This window comes from Muscardinus avellanarius (genome assembly GCF_963383645.1).
Source record: "Muscardinus avellanarius genome assembly, chromosome: 11".
NCBI lineage: Eukaryota > Metazoa > Chordata > Mammalia > Rodentia > Gliridae > Muscardinus > Muscardinus avellanarius.
The window spans coordinates 39,492,365-39,519,731 of NC_137797.1; the positions used below are offsets into that span (position 1 = coordinate 39,492,365).

General features: G+C 33.6%; 1 protein-coding gene across 1 annotated transcript in view; it reads right to left on the minus strand.

The window, feature by feature from the left end:
• METTL25 (methyltransferase like 25) overlaps window positions 1-27,367 on the minus strand; it is a gene marked incomplete at its 3' end in the record, with an annotated part of 75,930 nt that overhangs the window by 17,827 nt on the left and 30,736 nt on the right. The window contains exons 6-8 of the mRNA XM_080705495.1: window positions 14,702-14,796; window positions 9,695-9,724; window positions 5,561-5,634 (exon numbers count right to left, since the gene is read on the minus strand). Coding sequence (XP_080561621.1) covers window positions 5,561-5,634; window positions 9,695-9,724; window positions 14,702-14,796 — 199 coding nt within the window. The remainder of the gene's footprint in view (window positions 1-5,560; window positions 5,635-9,694; window positions 9,725-14,701; window positions 14,797-27,367) is intronic.

Genomic DNA, 27,367 nt, shown 5'->3' on the forward strand with positions numbered 1-27,367 from the left:
GTGATACTATGATGACTCCCTCTTACAAATGCTCCCACCACCAAGAAGCCAACTACCATGAGGGCTTCACCAGAGGTGAGCAAATGTCACTATATATATTAGAGCCACTAGAATCCTGAGCTACTTTATAAAACCTCTTTAATTCATAAGTACCTACCTTCATGAATTTTGCTACAATAATAAAAACTAATATATTTTGACTTATAATGCTAATTAAAGAGCAATGTAATTCAATTAATTAAAAATATCTAATATATTTTAATGATTTCTTGTCTTCTATTGGTTTTGAGACTAGACTGTTCCTGTTTTTTAAGGACTTTGAGGTGTGTCGTTAGGTTATTTATTTGGTGATTTTCTATTATTCTTATGTGGGCACTCAGTGCTGTAAATTTTCCTCTTAATATTGCCTTCAGAGTGTCTCAGAGATTTTGATATGTTGGATCTTTATTTTCATTTGTTTCTAGGAATTCATTTCTCTTCTTATTTCTTCTATGATCCAGTCCTCATTGATCAGTGTGGTATTCAGTCTCCATGTATTTATGTAATCTCTCAGGGTCATCTTATTGATTTTTAATATTCCATTACAGTCTGAAAAGATGCAGGGCATTGTGTCACATTTTTTGAATTTGTTAGTGATTGCTTTGTGACCCAGGATATGGTTAATTTTGGATAAAGTTACATGAGCAGCTGAAAATAATGTGTATTCAGCTGTAGTTGGATGGCAAATTCTATGTCTGTCTGGTAGGTCCATTTAGTTTATGGTGTTCTTTAGATTTAAGGCACTTTTGCTTATCTTTTTTCTGGAAGATAGAAAGTGTGAGAGGAATGTCGAATCCTAGCATTACTGTATTGGGATGTATGCGATACTTAAATGTCACAAAGAATTTGTTTTATAAAAGTGGTAGGAGTATAAATGTTGACTATGGTTATATCCTCATGTTGGATTGTTCCTTTACTAGTAAAAAAAAATCTGCATTGTCTCTTTTGATAAGTTTATGCTTGAAATCTATTTTGTCTGATTTAAGAGTTGCTACCTGAGACTGCAGTTACTTGAAGAGGGCATGCAAAAACATTCTAAATAAAAGCTTAAAGGCAGAAGAAACTAAAGCAAGGATTAATATGTGGGATTTAAATGAATTGATGAGCTTCTGTACTGCAAAGGAAACTATTATAAAGAACCTCAAGAGACAGTCTACAGAATGGGAAAAGATCTTTGCCAGATACTCTTCTGATAGAAGACTAATATATAGAGTATACAAAAAACTTGAGAAACTCACTCCCCCCAAAATTAAATAACCCACCAGGCCCGGTGGCACATACTAGTAATCCCAGAATTTGGGGGGCTTAAAGGGGAGGATTGCAGTTCACGGACAGTCTCAGCTACTTAGTGAGGCCCTTTGCAACTCAATGAAACCCTGTTTCAAAATACAGAATAAAAAATAGAGCTGGAGGTGTTCCTTGGAGGTAGAATGCTCCTGGGTTCCTTCCCCAGTACTGTTAAAAAAAAAAAAATCCACAGGGCGTGGTAGGGGATATAGCTCAGTGGTAGAGCCCTTAGGTTCAATCTCAAGTTCCACAAAACAAAGCAAACATAGAAAATGAGTAGTAAATAGTGTAAATAATTCTGGACAATGAATTTAGTCCTAGTTCTCCTTCACTGAGGTTGTATGACTTTAGACAAGCTTTCAACGATTGTTATATCAATTCTTAATATTGTAATGAAATTATTGTATTAGATAAAAGAAGAATGAACTGATGTGGGAGTATAGTCTGTTAAGAGATTTAAATTCTATTGATATTGAATACAAAGTATTATAAGCATTTATAAAATATAATAATGTCAGCTGGGTGAGGTGGCATACACCTGTAATCCCAGTACTTGGGGTGCTGATATAGGAGCAGTGCAGGTTCAGGGCCAGTACAAGGTAATGTAGAAAGGCCGAATTTAAAAAATAATACATTAAAAGGGCTGGGGACAATGCCCAGAGGTGGACCACTCTTGGGTTCAATCCCTTGTACCACCAAAATAGCCAATAAAATGAACGCTTGTACACAATACCAAACTTGAGAAAAACAACACTGTTGGTATATTGCTTTTCTTATGTATTTTCTTCCCTATCTTACTATTTTACCTACTTGATTGCTCTTCTTCCCATAAGAAAAAGTTTCTGCTCATCAAGGGAAATCATCAAGAATCTAAAGAGAAAGCCTAAAGAATGGGAGAAGATCTTTACCAGCTGTAAGACTACACTAGCACAACAATCCAATCAAGATATTGGCAAATGAAGTGAATAGATACTTGATAAAAGAAGATATATAAATGGCTAATAGATACATGAAAAACTGTTCAACATCATTAGCAATCAGGGAGATACAAGTCAAAACTACACTGAGATGCCATCTAACCCCAACCAGAGTGACAAGCATAAAGAAGTCAAATAACAACAAATGTTGGCGAGGATGTGGGGAAATAAGAGCTTTTCTACACTGTTGGTGGGAGTGCAACTGGTTCAGCTGCTATGGAGATCATTGTAGAGATTCCTTTGAAACTGGGAATGGACACACCATACGGTCCAGCTATACCACTACTAGATATCTTTCCAAAGGGGTTGAAATCAGAGAACTACAGTAACATATACATACCCATGTTCATAGCAGCACAATTCACAATAGCCAAAATATGAAACCAACCTAGGTCTCCATTAACAGATGAATGCATTACAAAATTATGAAAACTAAACACAATTGTTAAATGTAGTTGCAATGAATATATTTTATCATGTCACAGTATTTTACTGTATAGTATAAATTTACATATATATATTTTTCATATATAAATATATATATATATATATATTTGTTTGTTTGTTTGTTTTTTGCTGTAGTGAGGATGGAACCCAGGGGCATTCTACCTCCGAGCTACACTCCCAGCCCTATTTTTTAGTCTTTTTATTTATTTTATTTCATTTTTTTGCAGGTCTAGGGATGGAATCCAGGGGCATTTGACCTCCGAGCTACACCCCCTGCCCTATTTTTTATTCTTTATCTTAAAACAGGGTCTCATTAAGTTACAGAGGGCCTCACTAAGTTACTAGCTGAGGCTATGAACTGCGATCCTCTGGTCTATTATTATTATTTTTTGTGGTACTAGGGGTAGAATAACTTGTTGACTATTTAAGATACTATATGTAGTCTATTATATTAGTATCAAATAATCATAGTTTTGCTTCTTTTCCAATTCCTATACTATTCATTCACTCTTCTTACCATGTAGGTTATAAAGTCTAATCTAATATCAATTCTAAGTCTTAGGCTTATGCACCCATGTCTAAGGGTGCTGACTTTTAATGACACTCCATTTGGCATAGTATTTGTCATGTCATTTTAGAGCACAAATTCATTTTCAAAATAATTATGTGCCCTTTCCAAATGTTTTCAATTTACCAAGCTCTTTTTTAAATTTAAGAATAAAATTATATTTATGCTTTCTGTTTGTCATGGAAGCTTCTTATTTCCCCATCTAATTTGATAGTTTTGCTGGGTAGAAAATTTTTGGCTGGAAATTGTTTTCTTTCAGAGTTTGGAATATGTTACTCCAAGCCCTTCTGGCTTTCATGACTTGGTTTGGGATGTCTGGAGTGATTCTAATTGTTTTGCCTTTGAATGTCACTTGGCCTTTTGCTTTTGATGCCTTTAAGATTCTCTCCTTGACTTCCACATTGCTCATTTTGACAATTATGTGGCGTGGGGAACCTCTTCTCTGATCCTATCTAAAGGGAGTTCTATAAGTTTCCTGGACCTGTGTATTGACCTCCTGCTCTATGTTTGGAAAGTTTTCTGCTATTACTTCCTTAAAGAGATTATTGATCCCTTTAGTTTCACCTTCTTTTCCCTCCTCTATTCCAATTATTCTTAGGTTAGCTCTCTAAGGATGGGCCCATATTTCTTCAATGTCAAATTCCTGCAGTTGGATTTTTTTTCCTAAATTATAAACTATGTGTTCGTTTTTTGAGTGATCATCTTCTAGGAGCAAGATTCTAATCTCCATGTGGTCTAATCAATTGTTTATACTTTGAATTGATGCCTTTACATCAATGATTGCATCCTTTATTTCTTTTAGACTCTCTCTAAATTCTTTTCGAAGGTCCTGTATTATTTCTACAGTTATATTCCTGATTTGATCTTCTGGAGATCTCTGAATTTCTGTGTTATCAGGTTCTGATGTTGTGGGGTTGTGGGCACTCATTGCTCCATTGTTATTCCTCTTTCCCATGATTTCAGAAGTTTGTGCCTTCTCTGGGTTCTTCCCTGGGTCACTATGACTTCACTTAGGGTGCTCTGGATCTCAGTCTGTGGTAATCTCAGTCACCACCACTCCTTTGCTGGGTTGTATCACAAAGTCTCAGACCCAGGGAGTTAACCGAGACTGCGCGAGACCATGGGGGTGCCAGGCTGGGTGTTTTCCCATAGGGAGCTGCGACTAGGGTGTGGTATCTCTGCCACCACTACTCATTCACTGGGTTGGATTGCAAAATCTCAGACCTAGGGAGATTATCAAAGCTGTGCAAGTCCCTGTGCGTGCAGTACTGGGATTTCTCCCTTAGGGCCTGCGATTTCACACACGGTTGTTGAGTGCGCTGATTTGGAGCTATCACGGACACGGTGGACTCGCCACCACTGCTGGCAATATAGCGCTGCTGCCATGCCCTCGGCCGTGAGGCTGGTATATTTCTTTTCTGGTTTTGAGCTCCGTTCTGAGTCCCTGGAGGGCGTGTTGAGCTTGGCCACTGGGAGTTTTAGATGTTCTTTGTGCTGAAAAAACTGCTGAATTACACCCGGATAATCTGCAGCTGCTCACTTCAGCTCCTTGTTTACCTTTCCTCTCTGGAGCCTGGTGGGTTGTTCAGTGAGTCGATCTGGAGCTGTTGTGGGCACGGTGAATTTGCTGCTGCTGCTGGTTATATGACGCTGCTGTTGTGCCCTCGGCCGTGAGGCTGGCATATTTCTTTTCTGGTTTTGAGCTCCGTTCTGAGTCCCTTTCTTCCTGGAGCCTGGTGCTGCGAGGGAAGATGGCACCGATGTGGCTCTTCTGCTGCAGTGTGGGCTAGTTTCTTTTCTGGTCTCTGGGAGTTTTTCTAGCCTTCTTTTTCTCTGTCCCTTGTATTTACATTTTTCATTTCTCTGCTGATGGTGTTTTCTGGCTATGAAAAGCGCTGATTTTGTGGCAACAGAGATAGTGTTAGCCGGATTCGTAAACGCTGCTTTTCTCGGTTGCCATCTTCCCGGAAGTCCATAAATAACATTTTCATGCTTCAAAAGTTATGAGTAAATTTTACATATATAATTTTAGCATTATAAAGAAAACCTTTCTAAAAAATAGGAATCATTAGAACCTTTAGATTAATGCTAACACACTTAAGATAGAATTGCTGCATACTTTGTTACTTAACTTAACTCAAATTCAAAGATTCTTTTACTAATATAGTGACTTAAAAATTTTATCTGAAGTATAAAAATCATTTCACTTATAACATAGTTATTAAAAATAAAATCCTCATACCATTTTGTGATGCCATAACAATCTTTAATGATATCTTGAAGAATGGCACGATAGAAGAGTGATTCAGTAGGTAGCTGAAAAAAAAAAAAGGCAGACATAAGCATAAGAAACAAATAAAGGACAGAAATTGAAATAATACCAGAGAGTTAGGACCATAGTGAATGTTAGAAATTTAAATATGTTGTTAAACATAGAGGAAGACTTTATAATTTTTCATTCCTAAATTAAAGTATTACTCTGAAACTATTCCTCAGAGTACAAAGAATTCTACAAGAAAATAGAAAAAACTGTAAAGGAATAGTAGTAAATAAGAAGAGAAAGTCATAACCAATAAAAAAATGAGCTAATGTTCCAGAGTGCTAATCAGATTAAAATGTACAATCTTTTATCATAAGCCAACTTAGTTTTGAAGCTTGTAAGAGTTAGAAAGAATGTGTGTAAACTAGGATGCATATACAGAAAGAAGAGATACAACCTAAGTAAAAAAATACTAAAAAATATATCTCAGGCCTGAAATATTATAGTACTGGTTATTATAAAATTGAAAAGTAGAGCCTTAGAAATAACATGAGAGATTTAATTCTTGGCAAGACAGCAATTCTGGGAGGATGAGATGGGAGTTGTCCTATGAAGGTTCAAAGGTTATCAAAAGGGAAGAAAGAATGGCTGAAGAGAAGGGCGCCCATGAAACATGATGTTTTCAAAGAAACAAAGAGTAAAAAAAAAAAAAGTACCATAGTATTTATCAATAACACATCACTTCAGTGCCAACAGAAGTGGTACTTTTGACCTAAGAAAGGCCAAGAAAACCTCATCCACAATACCACATATCTTCATATTGATAGTACAGGAACAGCCAACAAAAATTATGTTATCAACAATAACCTAACTTTCATACAGTTATTATTAAAATGTGAAGAGAGATCAATAATACCAAATACATTTGAGAAGTTAAGTAACATAAAACTAACTGTCCAATGACTGGTAGGGTTTTAAAGGCAGAGTTCAGTGAGTTATCCTTTTCTAACATCCATTTTCCTTATCATTTTATCTGTTTTCAACTAGAATAAATGTTTAAATTCACATGGAGTTAGCACAAAAATTTTGTATGTACGCTCAGGCAAAAAAGTCTACCCTATTCTCTTGCCTCATTCAACATAAAGTTCCCACACTGTGGTGCCAAGATGACAAAGAACCAGAAATTGGGTGTTGAGGGCTAATCATTGCTTCTTGGGTCTGACCTACTGAGTAACTGGAGAACATATGACTTGTAACCTTTATTTATTTATTTTTGTGTGTGGTGCTGGGGATAGAAGTTGGGGCCTCATTGAGTGAAATCTCCAGCCTGATTTCTTGAATTTTGAAAGAACCAAAAAATGTTCCCTCTGGAAGGTAAAAATATTGGGATGGGTGATTCTAGTAGGAAATGATATTAGGAATATCATAGTTTCTGAATCAACACCTAAAATAACTCAATGAAAATAAATGCATATACATACAAAATCTTCACACTAAAATTTATAACTTATTTTTGTGTGTGTGTGTGGGTCTGGGGATGGAACCCAGGGACATTCAACCTCCAAGCTACGCCTCCTGCCCTATTTTTATTCTTTATTTTGAAACCGGGTCTCACTGAGTTGCAGAGGGCCTCACTAGGTAGCTGAGGCTGTCCACAAAGCACGATCCTCTGGTCTCAGCCTCCTGAATGCTGGGATTACAAGCATGCACCACCATGACAGGCTAATTTATAACTTTTGACAGGCATGATTCCTATACAAAATCTCTTTCCAAATACAATTCCTTCACTTGAGACAAATATCACTCATTTAAAAACTTTCCATAAAAACTATGCTAAACATTTCATCTAAGATTTTTCTTTATTTCTAGATATATTTTCATTTGACATTTTCTCATATTGAGTAAAAATTCTCTACAGCACCAAAATCTCTTATCATCCATCCGTTTCCTTGCACATTTTTTAACCTAATCTTATAATATTCTATTACAATTCAAGGTATTTTGGTCGTTTGTATAATATAAAATATTGCTAGTATTATAAACTGCTTATAAAATTCTTGACTTTTTGTTTCATTAGGTATAATGGGAATGTTAATTTTATATAAAACTCCAAAAATAGTTATATTTTTTCTTATATTTTTGAAAAAATCAATAAAACGGGATCAAGATAATTCATGCATAAATACATATATTGCTGTGAAAAACTGAGTGTAAAATGACAACAACAAAGACTAAGAAATGCATTTTAAGCAAGAGAACATATACAAGTGGAATGCATAGAGAAATACAAACAAGATAGAATAAATTATCATTCCCAAGTTACTCTGAGTAAATAAGTCCTTTACAGCTGTTTCTAAGAGAAAAGGAAGAGAGTTTCTGAAGTACATTCAAATGCACATTCCTGGAATAACTAGGATATCCGTCCTGATAAATACAGATGAGGGTGAATGGGAAGGGAGTCAATATCTTCTAAACAGCCTAAGAATTCTAGGAATAAATGGGATGTGGCTCAGTGTTTACTTTTCCTCCCCACTGATAAATCTACTTAACATTTTTAATGGAAAGAAACAAAATGTATACACTCTTAAAGCATATGTACTCAACATGCACTCTGTAGGTCTAGTGGAAAGGACGCTAAGCTGGAACTCAGGGCTCAGCAATTAATTAAGGAATCTAGAACACACTTAAACTTCTATGTATCATATTCTCATGTAAGTTTTGAACAACATCCAACTCATTAGATTGACTGGAAGCATGCAAAAACACTTGGAAAATTAAAAACATCACACCATTGGAGAATTATTATGATAAAACCTCTTTCTTTCCCAGACCCCAAAGGAACCACTAAGGAGATATGTAATATAGTATTTAAGAGCTTAAAATCCAGAGTGAGAGAGTCAACTCTTAGTATTTACTACTTACAATTTACTCAGGTGTATTATGGGATATATCAAAAGTACATACTCTTCATATACATACTTATTATCTTAATTGATGAGAAGAACACTGAATATTACTTTGATAAACTCTATTAGTTTTAACTGCTATTTTCATAATCATAATTAACTATTGTAACAGCAACAACAGGCAACATTTATTTTGCACTTACTATGTGCTAGAAAATGTTTTACCATTTTACATAAGAACAATACTATGAGAAGTATTATTCCTATTATTGCCATTTTTCCTATCTTGCCAATAAAGAATATAAACAACAGAGAAAGTATGAGATGTGTCTAAGGTCATTAAGCCAGTAAGTAATGAAGACAGGACACAAAACAGCAGCCTGAAACTAAAGCCTGCAAGTACACTTAAATTTGTAATGCTTTAAAAACTATTCGTTTTTACCAATTTTTAGATGGTCACAATTAATATATTAAATAAAAAACAATACTTAAATTACTTAGCAATAATCTTGGCCTATAGCAAGTAATCAGTAAACAACAATATAATATCTATTATTTAAAAATAATTATTAATTTCTTAAAATCAAGTTATTGTTAATATTCATTGAAAAGAAGTATATGAGATTTCTAAAATTTAAGCCCAACAAAAATAATATTAAGAAAGCTTAAGGAGACTCTTAAAAAATTCCTAATGTGTTTCATAAATATAAGGTAAAGGATTATACAATTATATAGGTATTTGAGGGATATATGAAACTTTTGTTTATACTTGCAAAACTGCTTGGCTGTTGCAACTAAAGATTAATCAAGTAAAAACGTTATTAACCAACTGAAAAGTGTTTGGGTTACAATTAAATAGTGCACTGAATGTCATATCTTGTTTATCTTTGTTTGAACTAAGCCTTTAAGTGACTAACAGGCAGCAACATCAAGTTTTAGAAATATAGTCTGTATAATATAAAGAAATGAGAGGTTAGTAAAGAGTATTATGTGTAAACTTTCCAAAAAGTTCAATTAACTTTTCTTAAAGTTCACTTCGCTTTTAAAGTACATGTGTATAACATGTTTAGATTTGATGCAGTGGTGACAAGTAGAGATGATGAGGTGATATTTATTAAAATCCATCAGGGTTTAAGTTCATCAGCAGGTCAAGTATGAAGAGCACGCGATTGTATTTACTAGCTGATCTAAAGTAAATATTCTCACTTACCCCTTGGCCAACTGCAACCCGCTCCAATGCCTTTAGGGAGAAAAAAACAAGACAAAGACATCTGATATATTTCATCTTATCTTAAAAGATTTATAAACACACTTTATAAAGTCTTGTAAAAGTGACATTTAAAAAGATTAATTAAGTGATAACATGTAAGTTTATATCCTTAAAAGTGTTAATATCATTAAAGAATGTTAATGAGTATGCTTGTATGATTAAGGACTAATTTTTAACGGATGTGTCACATATCAAAGCACATACACACTCCAACTATACGTACTGCTTGAATTTCAGAAAGAATTAGAAAACAGGAAAGAAATGAAATGACATAGTCTTGATTCATAAAGTAAATCCAAAGCTGTTATTAGGCATATAGAGGCATGTATCTATATTTGTATTACATTTTAATGTTCCTTATAATTTTTAATGACCATATAATTTCATCTTTTAGCAAACAAAATGAATGAATTATAGTTTAAAGCTAATTTTTAAAATGTGTGCATATTTTTTAGTTAGAATATTCTGCAAATTTAAATCAAATTCACATGATCAGGTGTTGGAAGAGAAAGTACTAGAACACACATGTACTAGAACACACATATGTACTTATTTTTATATTTATGATTAAGATCTCAAACATTTTAAATATTCCCTAGCATTTCTAATAAATATAATCCAATATGTGAAAGATCTGTGATTATTTAAGTATGAAATAGGGTCTACTAAATTTTTCATTTTTAAAAGGCATATACTTTCTATATTATATAGTCTTATAACTATATTAGATTTCAAAAAATTAAAATTTTATTTTTAAAATTTTAATTAGGAAATAAAGCAAAGTAATGAAAGTGTAACAAATCTGCATATACTTTAAAATATCCATGCTCTAGGTTAATCAAATTTTATTCATATATGTATATATGCTTATATATGTATATATGCATATATATGCTTATATACATGTATACATATATATGTATATATAAAATGAAAGTGTACTGTTAAGTTGTTGCAGGTCTTCACTGGCTTCAATTCTCCTGTCTTAAACTCCCAAGTTCCAAGATTACAGGTGTGGAGCAGCTAGGTTAATCAAATTTTAAATACCTATGCTTCAGGTTTCTAGGTTTTTATAAATAAGGTTTTTTAGTTATAGTTGAATCATATAGTTTTAAAATTAAAAGATAACTGTAAGTGATCTTTGTTAAATATAATTATTGCATATATACAAAGTTGCTGACAAGGTCAATAACTTGCCTCAATTGTATAGTTAGTTAACAACTGAGCAGGAACTAAAAACTTAATCTTGGATCCTTGGTTTACTTCTCACACTCTCATATCATGTAGATTTAGTGGGAAACAATTCATTGCATGAAAATGTGCTTCACAAAAACTGTTTTGAAAATTACAGAATAAATGTACTTGAGGATACATTTTATTTACTTGAAAATTACTTAATTTACTTGATGGTTAACTACATTGAACATAAGTTTCATATGGAATTAAATAGCAGCTATCCCACAATAGGTTTTTTTTTCTTGAGTTGTGTGTGTGTGCACGCACATGTGAAAGAAAGAGAGAGAGAGAGAGAAAGAGAGAGAGAGGGGGGGGAGAGAGAGACTGGAGATTGAACTAGGAGCCTTGTACTTCTGAACTACATCCCCAGCCCTTTTTATTTTTTGTTAAACAGTGTTTCCCTACATTGTTGAGAATTTTGTTAATTTACTAATGATGCCTTTGAACCTGGGATTCTGTTTTAGCTTCACAAATACAGGCATTACAAGTATGTGCCACCACACCTGGCCTAATAGATTTATTACTGAAAATATGTGTTTTCCTTTATGGTACTGGTTGTGCTAATTTCATGTTAGTGTTATAAAATTTTCTAAGAGCTAAACTGAATAAAGTCACAAAAATTTTTTATAAAATATTTTGTGTCAATAAAAATATGATATAATGGAGGACTACTTTTGGTATATAGTATTGATAAGTTTATTTCACAAAAACAAATGAAACATTTCGATTATAAATAAAAGATAATCAGACAGGTGATAAGAAGTTACTAGGCAACATTAATATTGTTCTTGGGCAATAAGCAGAGATTATGAAGAAAATATACCAAATGCTCATTTCATGCTAATCTAATTTAGAATACTTTTGTAGTTTTATTTAAGTTTTCTGATAAAGCTACTCTAATTAAAATTTTGTTTATGGTTAAGTATCAACTATTTATCTGAAAGTATCCCTAGAAAGGAACTTTTAACCCATTAATTTTTTAATATTCTTGGGGAAAAATCAGTTATAGAATAAAGATGAACCAAAATAAATAGTCCTTAGACTTTCCAAAGTTATTTGGAATAAAAAAAAAAGAATTCAGCCGGGCGTGGTGGCGCACGCTTGTAATCCCCGCTCTTGGGAGGCAGAGACAGGAGGATCGCGCAGGTTCGAAGCCAGCCACACGCGCTGGCTTAGGAGACCCTGTTTCCAAATAAAAATGTAAAAATAGGTCTGGGAGTGTAGCCCGGAGGTAGAAGGGCTTCCAGGAACCCCAGTACCACCAAAAAAAAAAAAGAATTCAAGGTAAGCTAGGGTTAGAATGCAGCTGAGGAGAGGGCTATTCTGTGAGAAACTGATACTGGTCAAGGAGTATTCTTCTGAGGAGGAGGGTATCTACATTTTACATTTATATGATTTTATTTTATTTTTTTGTGGTAAAGGGGATTGAACCCAGGGACATTCTACATTTAACCTACACCCCCCAGTTCTATTTTTTATTCTTTATTTTGAAATACAGTCTCATTAAGTCGCAGAGGGCTTCCCTAAGTAGCTGAGGCTAGCTGCAAACCTTCAATCTTTCTGTCTCAGTCTCCCAAGTACGGGGATTACAAGAAAGTGCCACTGCCCTCAGCTATGTAATTTATTTTTCAAAAATTATTTTTTCTGGTTCTTCGTTTATTTTTATAGCAATTATTCTTGCTTTGAGAATTCAATATATTCTTTTGTCTAAGAGATATTAATAGTTATTTTATTATTTTCTCTTATTTTGAATAGTCACCATTTTCTCCAAGTTGTTTTCACTTTTTCTTTTTTATCATATATATTTAATTTTTTATACAAACTTTTTATTGAAAATCAATGGTATACATTTAAACTGTACTTGGTGCCCTCTTCCCCACCCCCTGTCTCCATTTTCCCTTCCCCCCTCCCACCAATGATTGTCCAGGGTAACCATGCCATATTCATAATTTTACACATATTTGGATGTAGACCCTCATTAATCAAGTTCAGCCTTCCTCCTCTCCTATCTTTCCATTCAAACTTTGCTGATATTTCCCCTCCATTATCTGGAGTCCTAATGGTATCCTCTATGTTCCCTAGTTTGGGCATATTAGAGGAAATATATGTCCCTTCTTCTGTGCTTGGCTGATCTCACTTAACATAATGCTCTCCAGGACTTTCCATCTTTTTGCAAATGACATGATTTTGTTCTTGTTTTCACTTTTTCAGTTAAAAAAATCTGATATCTAGATTTTTGATGGTCTGCTGATAATTAAAGTGTGGGTACTATATGCCTGATTAGAAACATTGCCTTTATGTGTGAGAACTATTAATTTGTGGACCTCATGCAGAGTAATATACCTATTCTGTTTCATTGTGAAATCCTGATGCCAGTGTCTTTATATACTCTGTCATTCTAAGAATGACCTATGCCAGGTGTGGTGGTGCACGTTTGTAATCCCAGCATTCGGAAGGCTGAGACTGGAGGATCATGGTTTACGGACAGCCTCAGCTATGTAGTGAGGCACTCTGCAACTTAGTGAGACCCTGTTTCAAAATAAAGAATAAAAAATAGGGCAGAGGGTGTAGCTCGGAGGTCTTATTATTCTAACAAGAGTCTGAACAAGTATCATTTACACATAAAATGAAAGAATAAGACACATTTCCAGAAAGTTATTTCAAGTAGGGTTACACAAAAAAAATACATTAGCCAGGAGTGGTGGTGCATGTCTGTAATCTCAGTACTTAAGAGGCTGAGACAAGAGGATTGCAGGTTCAAGTTTAGTCTTGGCAACTTAAGCAAGACATTATTTCAAAATAAAAAAAAAAAAGAGGCTGGGGGTGAGGCTCAGAGGTAAAAGGTTCAATTCCCAGTACGAAAAAAAAAAAAAAAGGAAGCTATTTTTAAGAGTATAAAATAGATTTCTAAGATAATTCTAGGATATGTAATCTAAAACAATGATACACATAACTGGTGTAGAAATAATGGGTTCTAAAAGAATTATTTTGTGGCTGGACATGTATTATCTAATAAACTGTTATTGCATAAATGTAAGGCATACAATATGTTTTGATATACATGTAGTTATTATTATATGTAAGAAATTTAATATCTATATATTTCATATAGTAACCTGCTTGTATATGTGGTAAGAGCATATAAAATCTATTCTTAGAAAATTTCTAGTATATAATAAAATTGGATTAACTCTAGTCCTCCATGCTGTGAATTAGATCTCTAGATTTATTTATCCTAAAAACTGCAAAATTTTCGATTTCTGATGACAAAAAATAATTTATACTATTTAACTTATTCCTTTGTAAGCCAACATTGTATCATGAACAAAGAACACGATACATTAATATTAATAAGTGTTCTAGGTCTAAGAATACTAGTCCAGTCAAGCACATAAAATTTTATGTAACTTCATGGTTACTTCCTATTCCGTGTAACTTAATATAAGTCCAAATGACTTTTACAGAGACATTAAATGGTATTTATAAAGTACTGAGCTAATTTTATGTGTAAGAATTGGTAGTTGGTACACTGTATAAAATAATTAAATATATGTAAACATGTTATGATACTGCACATAGAGTCCATCTTTAAAAGGAAAATAACTTTTCTCATAATTTGCAACACATATATTTATCATATGATATTAGCCAAAATATTATATTCTGCAACATCTGGATAAAGTTCATATTTAGGAAAAAATAAAATCATACCAAACATGCTGACATTCTGGCATTACGACCACAGCACCATCTCTCTTCTTTTAAATACTGGCACATTGGAAATCCCCACTTTTCTTGATTACATTCTACAGATGGGGAAAAAAATGGTTTTTTTTTAAGTGAACAATCTGTTGAAAAAGCAAATAGGTCATTGAGAAAAGTCACACAGTAGTTAAACATGGAAGCGGCAATGTTTAATATGCTTTCAGTTAACTGAAAATGGTGTTTGCTGAACTTTAGGTGCTTTGTTTTTAAGCTCCAGGTTTGATACTAATCAATGTGCCAAATCTATTTCTCTAAGAGTTAGCAAAAGTAATTTAAAATGCAAATACTCATCATGTTCATTGAAACTAGAGGATAATTAATAAGATACTGGAAAGTTATTGATGGTCTTATTTTATGAAAAAGACTAAAAAAGAGTGACTTATTAAATATGACACTTGGAAATTTATTACAGGAGAATATCGATTCATTCATAATACTACTAAAACCTCATTTTTCTTTTTACTATGACTACTTTACAGAAAAAACAAAACAAAACAAATATTCTTCCCTAATCAAATACCAACTGCCGCTGGGTATGGTGGCACAAGCTTGTAATCCCCGTGCTTGGGAGGGATTGCGCAGGTTCGAAGCCAGCTGTGCTGGCTTAAGAGACCCTGTTTAAAATAGGTCTGGGAGTGTAGCCCGGAGGTAGAAGGGTTTCCAGGAACCCCAGTACCACCAGAAAAAAAAAAAAAAAAAAAAAAAAACTGCCCCAAATCACAGTTACACAATCATTTTGCTGATGTTCAAATTCCTCATTTAGAACTATTAATTATGCAGAATATTTTTTAACTTAATTTAATTTTTTTAGTAGTGCACTATAATCTCATATCATAATATGGACCATGTTGACAATGGCATATATTCATACAGTACTTTATGACTCACCCTCCCCCCATTTCCCATTTTCCTCCCTCCCAATACTGAGTGTCCAGGTTAAAAATGTTATATTTAGCCGGGCATGGTGGCGCACGCTTGTAATCCCCATGCTTGGGAGGCAGAGACAGGAGGATCGCGCAGTTTCGAAGCCAGCCGCACTGGCTTAGGAGACCCTGTTTCCAAATAAAAATGTAAAAATAGGTCTGGGAGTATAGCCTGGAGGTAGAAGGGCTTCCAGGAACCCCAGTACCACCAAAAAAAAAAAAAAAAAAAAGAAAGTTATTTCACATGTATACACATATTTGCTTTTCCATTTATAAACCTCAGTCTTCTTCCTCCTCTACCCTTCCTTCCTGGCTTCGCTGAGGTTTCTCCTCCATTATTTGGAGTCTTTCTGGTATCCCAAATACTCCCTAACTTGAGTATATTAGATAAAACATATATCCCTTCCTTGGATATTTTTTAAAGTAAAAGAAAAAGAAACTAACTTGTATTTCAAATTAAGACTTGGAAAGTAGAGTTGAATTTTATAAAAACTATGGCAATTAAGATAAAATTAAGATCAATTTAAATGACTGTTAGGTTAAAAAGGAAAATAGAACTAAGAACAAGAAAACTCTTAAAGAAAATGCAATTGAGGTATATTCCACTAAATCATCTTCTGCATTATGAAGGATCAAATGACTTTTGATTAAAAGAAAGATTTATTTATTTATTTTATTGTGGTAGAGAACAAAATCAAAGTCTTGTGCATGTTAGATAATTGCTCTACCTCTGAGCTACATCCCCAGCTCCAAAGTTTAAATTTCAAGCAGTTCACAAATCCATAAAAGAGGTTTGTTCAGATATTAAAGTTTTTAATAGCCCCTACTAATGATCACCTGAAAACTGAATCCCCCCAGAATATATAATAATGATACTAGTATTTATGTGGCACATAATATTGTGACACACCATTGGGCTTTAAATGTACTAGCCTGTTTTAGTCCCATAGTTTCCATGTTTCAGATAAGAAAATTTAGCACAGACAATAATATTTCCTAATTTACAAACCTGGCACATGTAAGACTTGGAATTTGAACTTAAGCAATCTGACTCCACACCCCATGCTCTTAAGTATTAAGCTGTGTAAGTGTACAATCATTAAAAAAATTATCTTTTAATTGCATAGGATTCACAGAGCTCTTGGAGACTATCCAGATGTGAAAGACCATGAGCTACTTCTATTTCCAAATTGACTTGAAACTGTGGTTTGAATTTTATAATTTAACTAAATACATTAATATTGCTAAATGAAATGGTTACTACACCTAGATCTTAAATGTTTCTCAAACCTATACACACTCTTTCCACCATCCCAAACTGCCTCGATTAAATGAAAACCCTCTTGATGATCTGCCAACATGTACTCTTGCTCTCTTGTATTGCAACTTCAATTCGGCAATGAATCATCTAAAATTTAAACCTCGCCGGGCGTGGTGGCGCACGCTTGTAATCCCCGCGCTTGGGAGGCAGAGACAGGAGGATCGCGCAGGTTTGAAGCCAGCCGCGAGCGCTGGCTTAGGAGACCCTGTTTACAAATAAAAATGTAAAAATAGGTCTGGGAGTGTAGCCCGGAGGTAGAAGGGCTTCCAGGAACCCCAGTACCTCAAAAAATAAAAAAATAAATAAATAAAATAATAAATAAAAATAAAAAATAAAAAAAATTTAAAAAAATAAATAAAATTTAAACCTCAGTTAATTTTCCTGGCTAATAAATCCTTCCTCTCCTTATTAAGATTAAAATTCTTTCCTCTAACATGGTCAACAAAATCCTACATGACCTCTTGGGACATACTTTTGTACTGTTTTCTGTTTCAGACTTTAAAATTTTTTTTTTTTTAAATCTTACATACATTTACTGAGTATTCTCTACATGTTAGGCACTGTACTAGTAGCTAAAGTAAATACTCTTTAGTTTCATTTAATCATCCATACACACATATGTATATGTGTATATGTATGTGTGTGTGTGTGTGTATTTCCCTCCTTTTTTTACTTAAGTATTTATTAAAGAAAGACACATAAATCTGTATATATTTAATGCACATAAGTTGGTGTTTTTGGAGATAAGTATCAGAGTTTAATAAAGATTGTAATTAGTTCTTTAAATATGTAGTAGAATTTACCCATAAGGCCAATCTGGTTTGGGGCTTTCCTTTGTTTGGATATGCTTACTCATTAAATCTCTTTACTCATTATTAGTCTGTTTAGATTTTCTGCTTCTTCTTGATTCAGTCTTATTAAGTTGAATGTTTCTAGAAAGTACTCTATTTTTTCCTATTATTTTATTGGTGTATAATTGTTCATAATTATCTAATTATGCCTGTGAGATCAGCAATAACCTCTTAAATTTTATTTAAGAAAGCCTTCTGGCTTTTTCCTTAGTCTAGTTAAGGCCTAGTTAAGGGCTTATAATCTTTTATTTTACTATTTCTGAAAAAAATCAACTCCTAGTCGTGTCAGTTTTTAAAACTTTTTATTATTTTTTCTCTAGTCATTATTATTTCTTTTTGCTAATTTTGGGTTTCGTTTGTTCCTTTAGGCATAAAATTAGGTTGTTTGAGATCTTTTTTTTGGAGGGGTGGTACTGGGGTTCCTGGAAACCCTTCTACCTTGGGCTACACTCCCAGACCCATTTTTGTATTTTTTTATTTGGAAACAGGGTCTCTTAAGCCAGGGAGGCTGGCTTTGAACTAGCGCGATCCTCCTGTCTCTGCCTCCCACGCCCGGCTTGAGATCATTTTTAATGTGTTTACTGCTACAAATTTTCCTTTTATTATAGCATTTGTTGTGTCACATTGGTTTCAGTATTCTGTTTTCAATAGTCTCAAGGCATTTTCTACTTTCCTTTTAGATGTCTTTACTGACCTAATAGTTATTTCCACAGATTTTTTTTTAATTTTCTCATTTTATTTTCCTTATTAATTTCTAGCTTCATTCCACTCTGATTAGAAAAGATATCTGGAATAATTTCAGTCTTCTTATTTGTTAAGACTTATTTTAAAACCAAGCGTGCAATCTACTTTGGAAAATGTCTATGTGTATGTAAGAAGAAAGAATATTCTACTATTGTTAGTGAATGTTGGTTATGGTTTCGTTCTTTTAGATTCATTTGGTCTATACTTTTAGTTGCTATTATTTTCTTACTGAGTCTGTTTGAATGACCTATTTATTTTAGATAGTAGTATATTGATGTCTTCTGCCATTATTGTATTGCTATGTATTTCTCTCTGTAGATGTTTATCTATGTTTATTCATATATTTAAGTGCTTTAATTTTGGGTACATATGTAATTATAATTGTTATATCTTCCTGTTGAATTGACTATCATATCATTATGTAAGGTTCTTCTTTATCTTTCATGAATTGTTGATGATCTGTTTGGTCTTCTGTAAATATTCAGTCATGCCAACATTCCTTTGGTTACCATTTACATTTTTACCACCAATTCAATTACCCCCAACATGTTTCCTTAAATCTAAAGTGGGTTTGTTATAGACACCATTAAGCTGGGTTTTTAAAAATAAACCTAATTAAGTCACTTTCAGTCTTTTGATTGGAAAGATTAGTCCACTCATATTTAAAGTAATTACTATTGCCATCTTGCTACATCATTTTCTGTTTTGTATTATTCTTGCTTATGATTCTCTTCCCCTTGTTCTATAGCTTGATAACTTTTTTAGTGGTGGCATGTTTTGATTTTAAATCATTTTTTGCATCTATGTACTTTTCTGTGTGTTGCTATGGGGCATATATAATAATTTTATGGATATAGCAGTTTACTTTAAATGGATAACAATTTAATTTCAATCTCATTCAGAACCTCTATATTTTACATTCCCCAACATTGTCAAATTTTGTCAAAATAAAATTAAAATGTCTAATTTTGCTTTTTCTAAGTTTTGTTTCCATTAACAAATTCCTATCGAGTTCTTTATACTTCTTTTAATTTATATACAAATGTTAAATGACACAATTACTTCTGTGTATTTTTTTTTTTTTTTTTTTGGTGGTACTGGGGTTTCTGGAAGCTCTTCTGCCTCAGGGCTACACTCCCAGACCTATTTTATACGTTTTATTTGGAAACAGGGTCTCTTAAGCCAGGGAGGTTGGCTTCGAACCAGCGCGATCCTCCTGTCTCCGCCTCCCAACAGGGATTACAAGTGTGCGTCACCACGCCAGGCTTTCTGTGTACTTTTCTATGATTGATTAGCATCTCTTCATTTCAACTTGAAGGACTCCCTTTAATACTTCTTAGAAAGCAGTTCTAATGGTAACTCTGTTTCTGTCTGTCTAGAAAAGTCATCTCTCACTTTTTAAAAAAAATTGGTGCACTATAATTTTATATCATATTGGATTAAAGAGTGTCAGAAAAATACATACAAATAACTCTTGGTGCCTTCTTTCACTCTCACAGGGCAGTTTTGCCAGTTAAGTATTCTAGGTTGGGAGTAGTTTTTTGTTTTATGTTTTTGTTTTGTTTAGTACTGTGAATATATCATACTACTCTCTGTAGTAAAATCTCCTGTTAGTCCAACAGATGATCCCTTGTATGTAATAAGTTGCTTTTCTCTTGCTGTTTTCAAAAATCTTTGGTTTTCTAAATGATTTTTGTCTTGTTATCCATATAACTCTCTACTCCCTGGCTCAATGTTGTTGTGTTTTTTTTTTTTTACCACAACCTATAATTTGACATTATGAATCAAATTATATATTTTTCAAATGCCTGATGCTCTCTTATCAGATTATAAGTATGATCAGGGTAGGGGCTTTGTTTTGTTCAATCTAAGTGCCCAGTACCGAAAAATGATTAAGGTGGAAGTCATCCAATAAATATTTCCTATTTGAATAGAAAAAGAAAACCCTAACAAATATGCCAAATTAAAACTGAGCAAGATTAACACAAATATCTGAAATAATCAGATAAATGGAGAAATATGTCACAAAAGGAAAAACATATCACAGTAATGTACAACACAATGATGTTATGCTCTTCATGCTAATTTACAAAATTCAACAAGTGCCAATCAAATTCTCAACAGTTTCTTTAAAGATCTTAATGTGATTCTAAAACTAATTTGTAATAGAAAATGCATAAGATAAACTAAGACAATTCTAAAAAAATAAGAATTTGGGAGAGTTTTTTTCCAGACTTCAAAGGTTCCAATAAGCTATGCAAAATTAAAACAGTATAGTACTATTATAAGAATAAACAGATTGAGGAACTAGAATATATTCAATAAATATAATAAATGATAAAGGTGTCATTTCATCTCACTGTGTTAAACTACTGATTATTCAATAAGGAGCATTTACAAAAATAAAATTACAGCCATTTCTTAACTAAAAAATAAATCTAAAATAAACTGTAAAACTAGATAGGGTACAAATTATTTAAAAATAATAAATAAATATAAACCAAAACACAAGATGGCAAATAAAATATGGTACACTTATTTCAGGAAATACTTTGTAGTATGAAACCAAAGTATTAATTATTAATTAATATAAGCATATTAATTAACATATGTGCATAATATATATACTAATTATATATATATATATACACACACATACATGTATTTATACACACACATACATATGAAAACAATGGATAGAATTATAAGGTTTAATACTGCTATTCTTACTTATTTTTCCTATTTTTTTTAGAATGTTCTTGGCTTCAATCCCTGTGCTTCCTTTTAAATAACATCTGAATATTAGTAATTCAAATATTTCTTATCTTTTACCAAGGTTTGTCCTTAGCAATTCAAAACAGTTTATCCAACTAATAAAAGAACTTCCACCCTTGAATTTCTAAGTGGCATGTCAAACTCCTCTTTAGCATTAATAACAAATATAACAAAGTGAAAAATAAAATTAAAAGAATATAACCAGAAAATGAATAATAGCTAATTCAAAAGTACATAAATTCTAAAACTGCCCTATTTATTAAAATAATGAGAAAAATTGTGTAAAATATTGGCAACTTAAAGACACTTTACATGTAGATAACAACAATGATTAAAGTTCTAAAGAGAAAGATCTTAAAATTTAGGACATTTAAAGAGAACAGCAGCACAATAATCATATATTTATGGTAATTTATTCCATGAATATGGACCAGGCCCTTTGGTTCTGTTTTTGCCAGAATTCACCTTTAAGTCACTGAGCTATAGATTCCATTTATAAGTTTTTCCTTCAGAGAAGATAACAAAGGAAATAGCTGATAATTGCAAAATGATAATTTTACCATTTGGGGAAATATTAAAAATATAATTTATTATTTTTTATTTTTTCCCTCTGGACTATGTCAGGTGTGATGGTTAATTTTATGTGTCTACTTTACTGTGTCAAAGGATCCCCACATAGCTGGTTAAAATATTATTTCTGGATGTGCCTATAAGGGAATTTTGTGAAGAAACTGACATTTGAATCAGTAGACTAAGTAAAGCAGTTTGCCTTCTCCAACATAAATAGGCATCAGCCAATTTATTGTAAGCTTAACAGACAAAAAGGTAAAGATTTTTTTCTCTTTCTCTTTTTGACTGTTTGAGCTGAAATATCTGTTTTCTCCTGCACTTGGCCATAGAATGGCAAATTCCAGGTATTGAGGGAAAATACTGCATTAGTTTGGTAAACACTGTGATAACTCTCCAATTAAGTTTCTCAGTATGTATTATAGGTTTTCTTTGTTAGAAGACTACTTTTCATAAAATATTTTATATTTAGATACATTTGAAACACATAAAACAATATTTAAAATAATATGTGCTTATAATCCCAGTACTTGAAAAGCTGAGACAAGATGATCACAGGATCGAGTATAGCATCAGCAAGTAGTGAGACTCATCAACCTAGTGAGAGCATTTCCAAATAAAAAATAAAAAATCGGGCTGTGGGTGTACGTTGAAGGTAAAATTCCCATGGGTTCAATCATCAGCACTACACACACACATGCACATAAATAATAATAATAATAATAATATTATGGATCATGTTATAAATTCACTTGCATGAAAATTTTATTATTGTGCCTAACTTGAAATGGAGGATATTCAGAAAACTTGTTTTTAATTTATTTACTGTAGAAAAAAATTATTGTATTTTTATCAAGATATTTTCTGAGAGCATGTTTTCTACAGTATACAAATTCAGATTATGACCTAGTAGACTAGTTTTTTTAAAAAAGCTGTTCATTTGATCGTAAACTTTCTATGAATTTCTATCAGCTTTCTTTTATATTACTTTATATTCACAACATAAATGAATTCTCTTTATTTCTTTTAAGTAAATGTAGTAATTTTCTATTTTAAACTTAATTATATATTTTGCTTCTTTTATGTACTTTTTTTGCTCAATAAACAAACATAAACTTCAAAAACCACTTTATGACCTGGGCATGATGAAGCATACTTGTAATCTCAATACTTGAGAGGTTGGGACAGAAGGACTGTAAATTTGAGGACAATCTCAGCAAATAGTGAGACTCTCATTAACCTAGTGAGACTCTGTTTCAAAATAATAATAAAATAAGGCTGGGTATGTAGTTTGAAGGTAGAATGTCTCTAGGTTCAATCCCCAGTGTCACAAAAACAAAAACATGAATAAAGTGTATTAAAGATCCATTTCTAAATATTTCTAGGTAGTAAAACGATGCCTCATGGCAAAAATAAAATCAGTTCCAACATTATAGAAAAATATATAGCTGACTGAAGAATGGAAGATCAGATACAGCTGTCAGTATGAGGTAATTGTATAAATACTGCCAAATACTTCTAGAAATCTTTGTATTTGTTCATATTAATTGGCAGGAATTTTTCTGTGATATAGGTCCAGCTGAACAGTGAAAAGTAATAAGATATTGTAACAAAAGCTTGCAAACAGCTGGTTTTATAAGGTTGGTGGTAAAATTTACTTATCTGTTATAAAATTTCAAACAACAGAATCTAACATAGCTACCCTAGATACTTTTTCAAACTGAAATAGGTTCTAATAGTTTCTAACTGAATTACTGAATAGCTAAGAAACTTAATTTTTAAATATACTTTATTGGTATATTATAATAATAAATCATAATTAAGTTCAGAGGGATAGAAACATACATGCATAGAGCACTTGGTTTGTTTTCTTCTGGAGTCCACCTCACACCTTCCACCTTCCCATATATATTATTGAGATTGGTACTGATAACTTCATATATGTACATGGCATTTTCTTCATCAAGACTTTTTCCCCAGAGCTGGGCGTGGTGGCGCATTCCTGTAATCCCAGCATTTGGGAAGCTGAAACCGGAGGATCATGGTTAGCAGACAGCTTCAGCTACTTAGTGAGGCCTCGGCAACTTAGTGAGACCCTGTTTCAAAATAATGAATAAAAATAGGGCAGGGGGTGTGGCTCGGAGGTCAAGTGCCCCTGGGTTAGACTTTTTTCCCCTCCCTCCCCAAACCCCTACACTAATCTACTGGTATCTCTCCTTTCATTAAACTGCTAATTATGAAAGTTAAAAAAATTAAAAATATATCTATATAAGTTGTTAGTTTTACTTCTTAAAAATCAGATATAGCTGGGTGTGGTGGCACATGCATGTAATCCCAGCATTCTGGAGACTGAGACCAAAGGATACAGTTTGCAGACAGTCTCAGCTACTTAGCGAGGCCTTTTGCAACTCAGTGAAACCCTGCTTCAAAAATAAAGAATAAATAATAGGGATGAGGTTATGGCTCGAGGTAGAATGCTCCTGGGTTCCATCCCTAGTACTGCCAAAAATTTAAAAAAGACTAAAAAATAGGACTGGGGGTGTAGCTCAGAGATACAATGCTCCTGGGTTCTATCCCCAGTACCGGAAAAAGAAAAAAAAAATCAGGTATATATAACATTGGGAAAAAACAATGTTTATAGCTATTGTTATATTGGCATAAATTTAAAAGTACAATTTTCAAAAACTTCACATCATCATCTAACTGCAGAATCATACCAGGAAAGCAGAGAATTTGTTTATATATCAAACCAAATTTAATTAAGAAAAAAGACAGTAAAATTAAACTGAAATGTCTTGATAAAAATAAGTGAGGCTCAGTTTATTTATTATACCAACTGTGAATATTAATACATGAGCTCTTCTGGGGACATTTTATATCTAAGTATAACATTCTAACCCCTGTCCTGTGAAGAGCTCATGCCTATTTAAGAAGGCAAAATGCATTTAGTATATCTCCAAGAGTTCCCAAAGTTTTAAAATTTCTAGCATCATTCAAAAGTCGCAAGATCATAGTCTCCTCTGAGACTCAATATAAATTCCTGGCTGTGAATCTCTGTAGAAATAAAGGCAAGTTATATACATCCAATATACAATGGCACAGAATAAACATTTGCAATCTAATATGAAGGAATAGGGCCATAGAAAAAAGGAGTGGAACCAAAACAGAATCTAAATCTAGCAAAGCAAGCATTTAATCCTCCAGCTCCACTTCTAGTATCCAGGACACATGGTGGTGAGATGTAACCTTTGAGGGGTCTTAGCATCCCTGCCCCTATGGCCTAGGTGACTTAAATGGTGGCATACTCTCTCCTCTAGCCTGGATCAATGGCTAGTAGCTTGCAACTTTTCCTGGCAGTTGCTCCACATTCTAAAAGTTTCTAAATGTCAGGTTTTCTTACATTGGTGGCTTCATTCTTACAGCTTCACAAATTCCTCACTTGGGTCTGCTTGCAGGGATTCTGACCCCACAACATGTTGCCTGGTTTTCCAGGTCTTCCTTTAATCTGGGGAAAACTCTCCACATCTTTTTTTTTTTTCCCCAGCCAAGCCAGAATAAAAGTAGTTACATCTTCTTTAATCAATGCCACCGGGTTCTTTTCAATCACAAATGCTGCTGGGGCCTGCCTCAATCCTGGCCACAGCTGGGCCTGTCTTAATCTTGTGCTGTCAGTCCTATGCTCTTGTTCCTATGGTCCTGTTCTTGGGCTTGAGCTACCTAACCTATGTTACTTTCTTTGTTCCTATGCAAAACAGTCAACTTCCCTTCAGCCACCTTACTTTTTTTCACAACACCATCTCTGTGGGCCCCAGCTTTAAACATGCCTTTCTGACCAAACTGCAAATTTGTAAAGGCTCTCTGCTTTGCTTTTTGCTTCTGAAATTCACTGTATAATTAGCTGAATGCTCACATCAGTGTTCATAATGCAACTTAATTAGTCTATCATCTTTAAATTCACCCTCACACAAAGTTTCAGGATATGGGCAAAATACTGATAAGTTCTTTGCCAGAATGTAACACACCTGTGGCCTCGACTCTTTTTCTTATGGAGTCCTTTTTGCCCTCCAAAATCTCCTGAGCACAGTCTCTACAGTATGACTTTCTATCAGCATTCTGGCCCTCTTCCTTTCACAAACCAACTTCCTCTCACAAACCAATTCCAAAGATTCAAAACACACATGGGTAATTTTAGATACAGCAAGTGATATCATTCCTCTGATACAAATTTCTCTTTCAGAGAGCAAAAACTTGACCACACAACTTAGAGGAAGAAAGATTGAATTGCCCACAAATTTTGGAAACTTGGGGTTCAGTTTATGTAACACTGGGGTCTACAGAGCTCAGGCAAAGGTGGCAGGAGGCAGAAAGAGGGAGAAGGAAAGGCTAAGCTCTCACATCATGGAGGCCGGAAGAAAAGAGAATAATATCTAATTTGCAAGGCCATACCCCAAGTATCAAGTCCTTTAGTCACATCCTACCTGTCTACTTTACCATCCATTACAATGGATTTATCCACTGTTTAGTTTACTACCATCAAGCCTTAATTATATCAACTCTGAACATTAACACATGAGCTCTTCAGAGGACATTCTATATCTAACCATAACAGAGCCCTCATTTTAAGGTTTGTCTTAAATTAGGAGTTGTTAAAAAATTTCTATGCTCTAATCTCCTGATTATTGAGTAATTACCAATGATGTTGAGAAAGTCAAACAGAGGATTCAATGAAAATAAATAATTTGAAATATCACTTTTAATTTGTTTATAAGGCTTTTTTATTCTGAAGTGTACTAAGTCCCAAACAGCGGGCTGTAGGCTTTGAACAGAAGATCATAGTTTCTAGCCCTACAAAATTTGGGCCTGGCCGGGCGTGGTGGTGCATGCTTGTAATCCTGGCGCTTGGGAGGCAGAGACAGGAGGATCGTGCAGGTTCAAAGCCAGTCGTGCTGGCTTAAGAAACCCTGTTTCCAAAAAAAAAGTATAAAAATAGGTCTGGGAGTGTAGCCCGGAGGTAGAAGCGTTTCCAGGAACCCTAGTACCACCAAAAAAAAAAAAAAATTGGGGGCTTGGAAAGCAGTGGCCTGCAGCCAATCAGACTCCTGTTTGCCTGTGCGCGGGGATTACAAGCGTGCGCCACTACGCCTGGCAAATTATACCTATTTAAAGAGGCCCTGGAGGACAAACTCAAAAGCTTGATTATATAGATCAAATTGGTAGAGGTGAAAATATGCCCCCAGCATAGACCTTATTATAAAGGGATAATAAATAAATACAGGACTCACATATAAAGAGGAAAAAGATACTAAGACAACAGAAATACAAACCTGAGAACTCTTAAAATATGAGAAGTAAGAAAATCAAGGAAATAATAACTCCTACAATTCAACAACAAGGAAGATGACCAATACTGATATGTAGGAAGTGCAAAAAG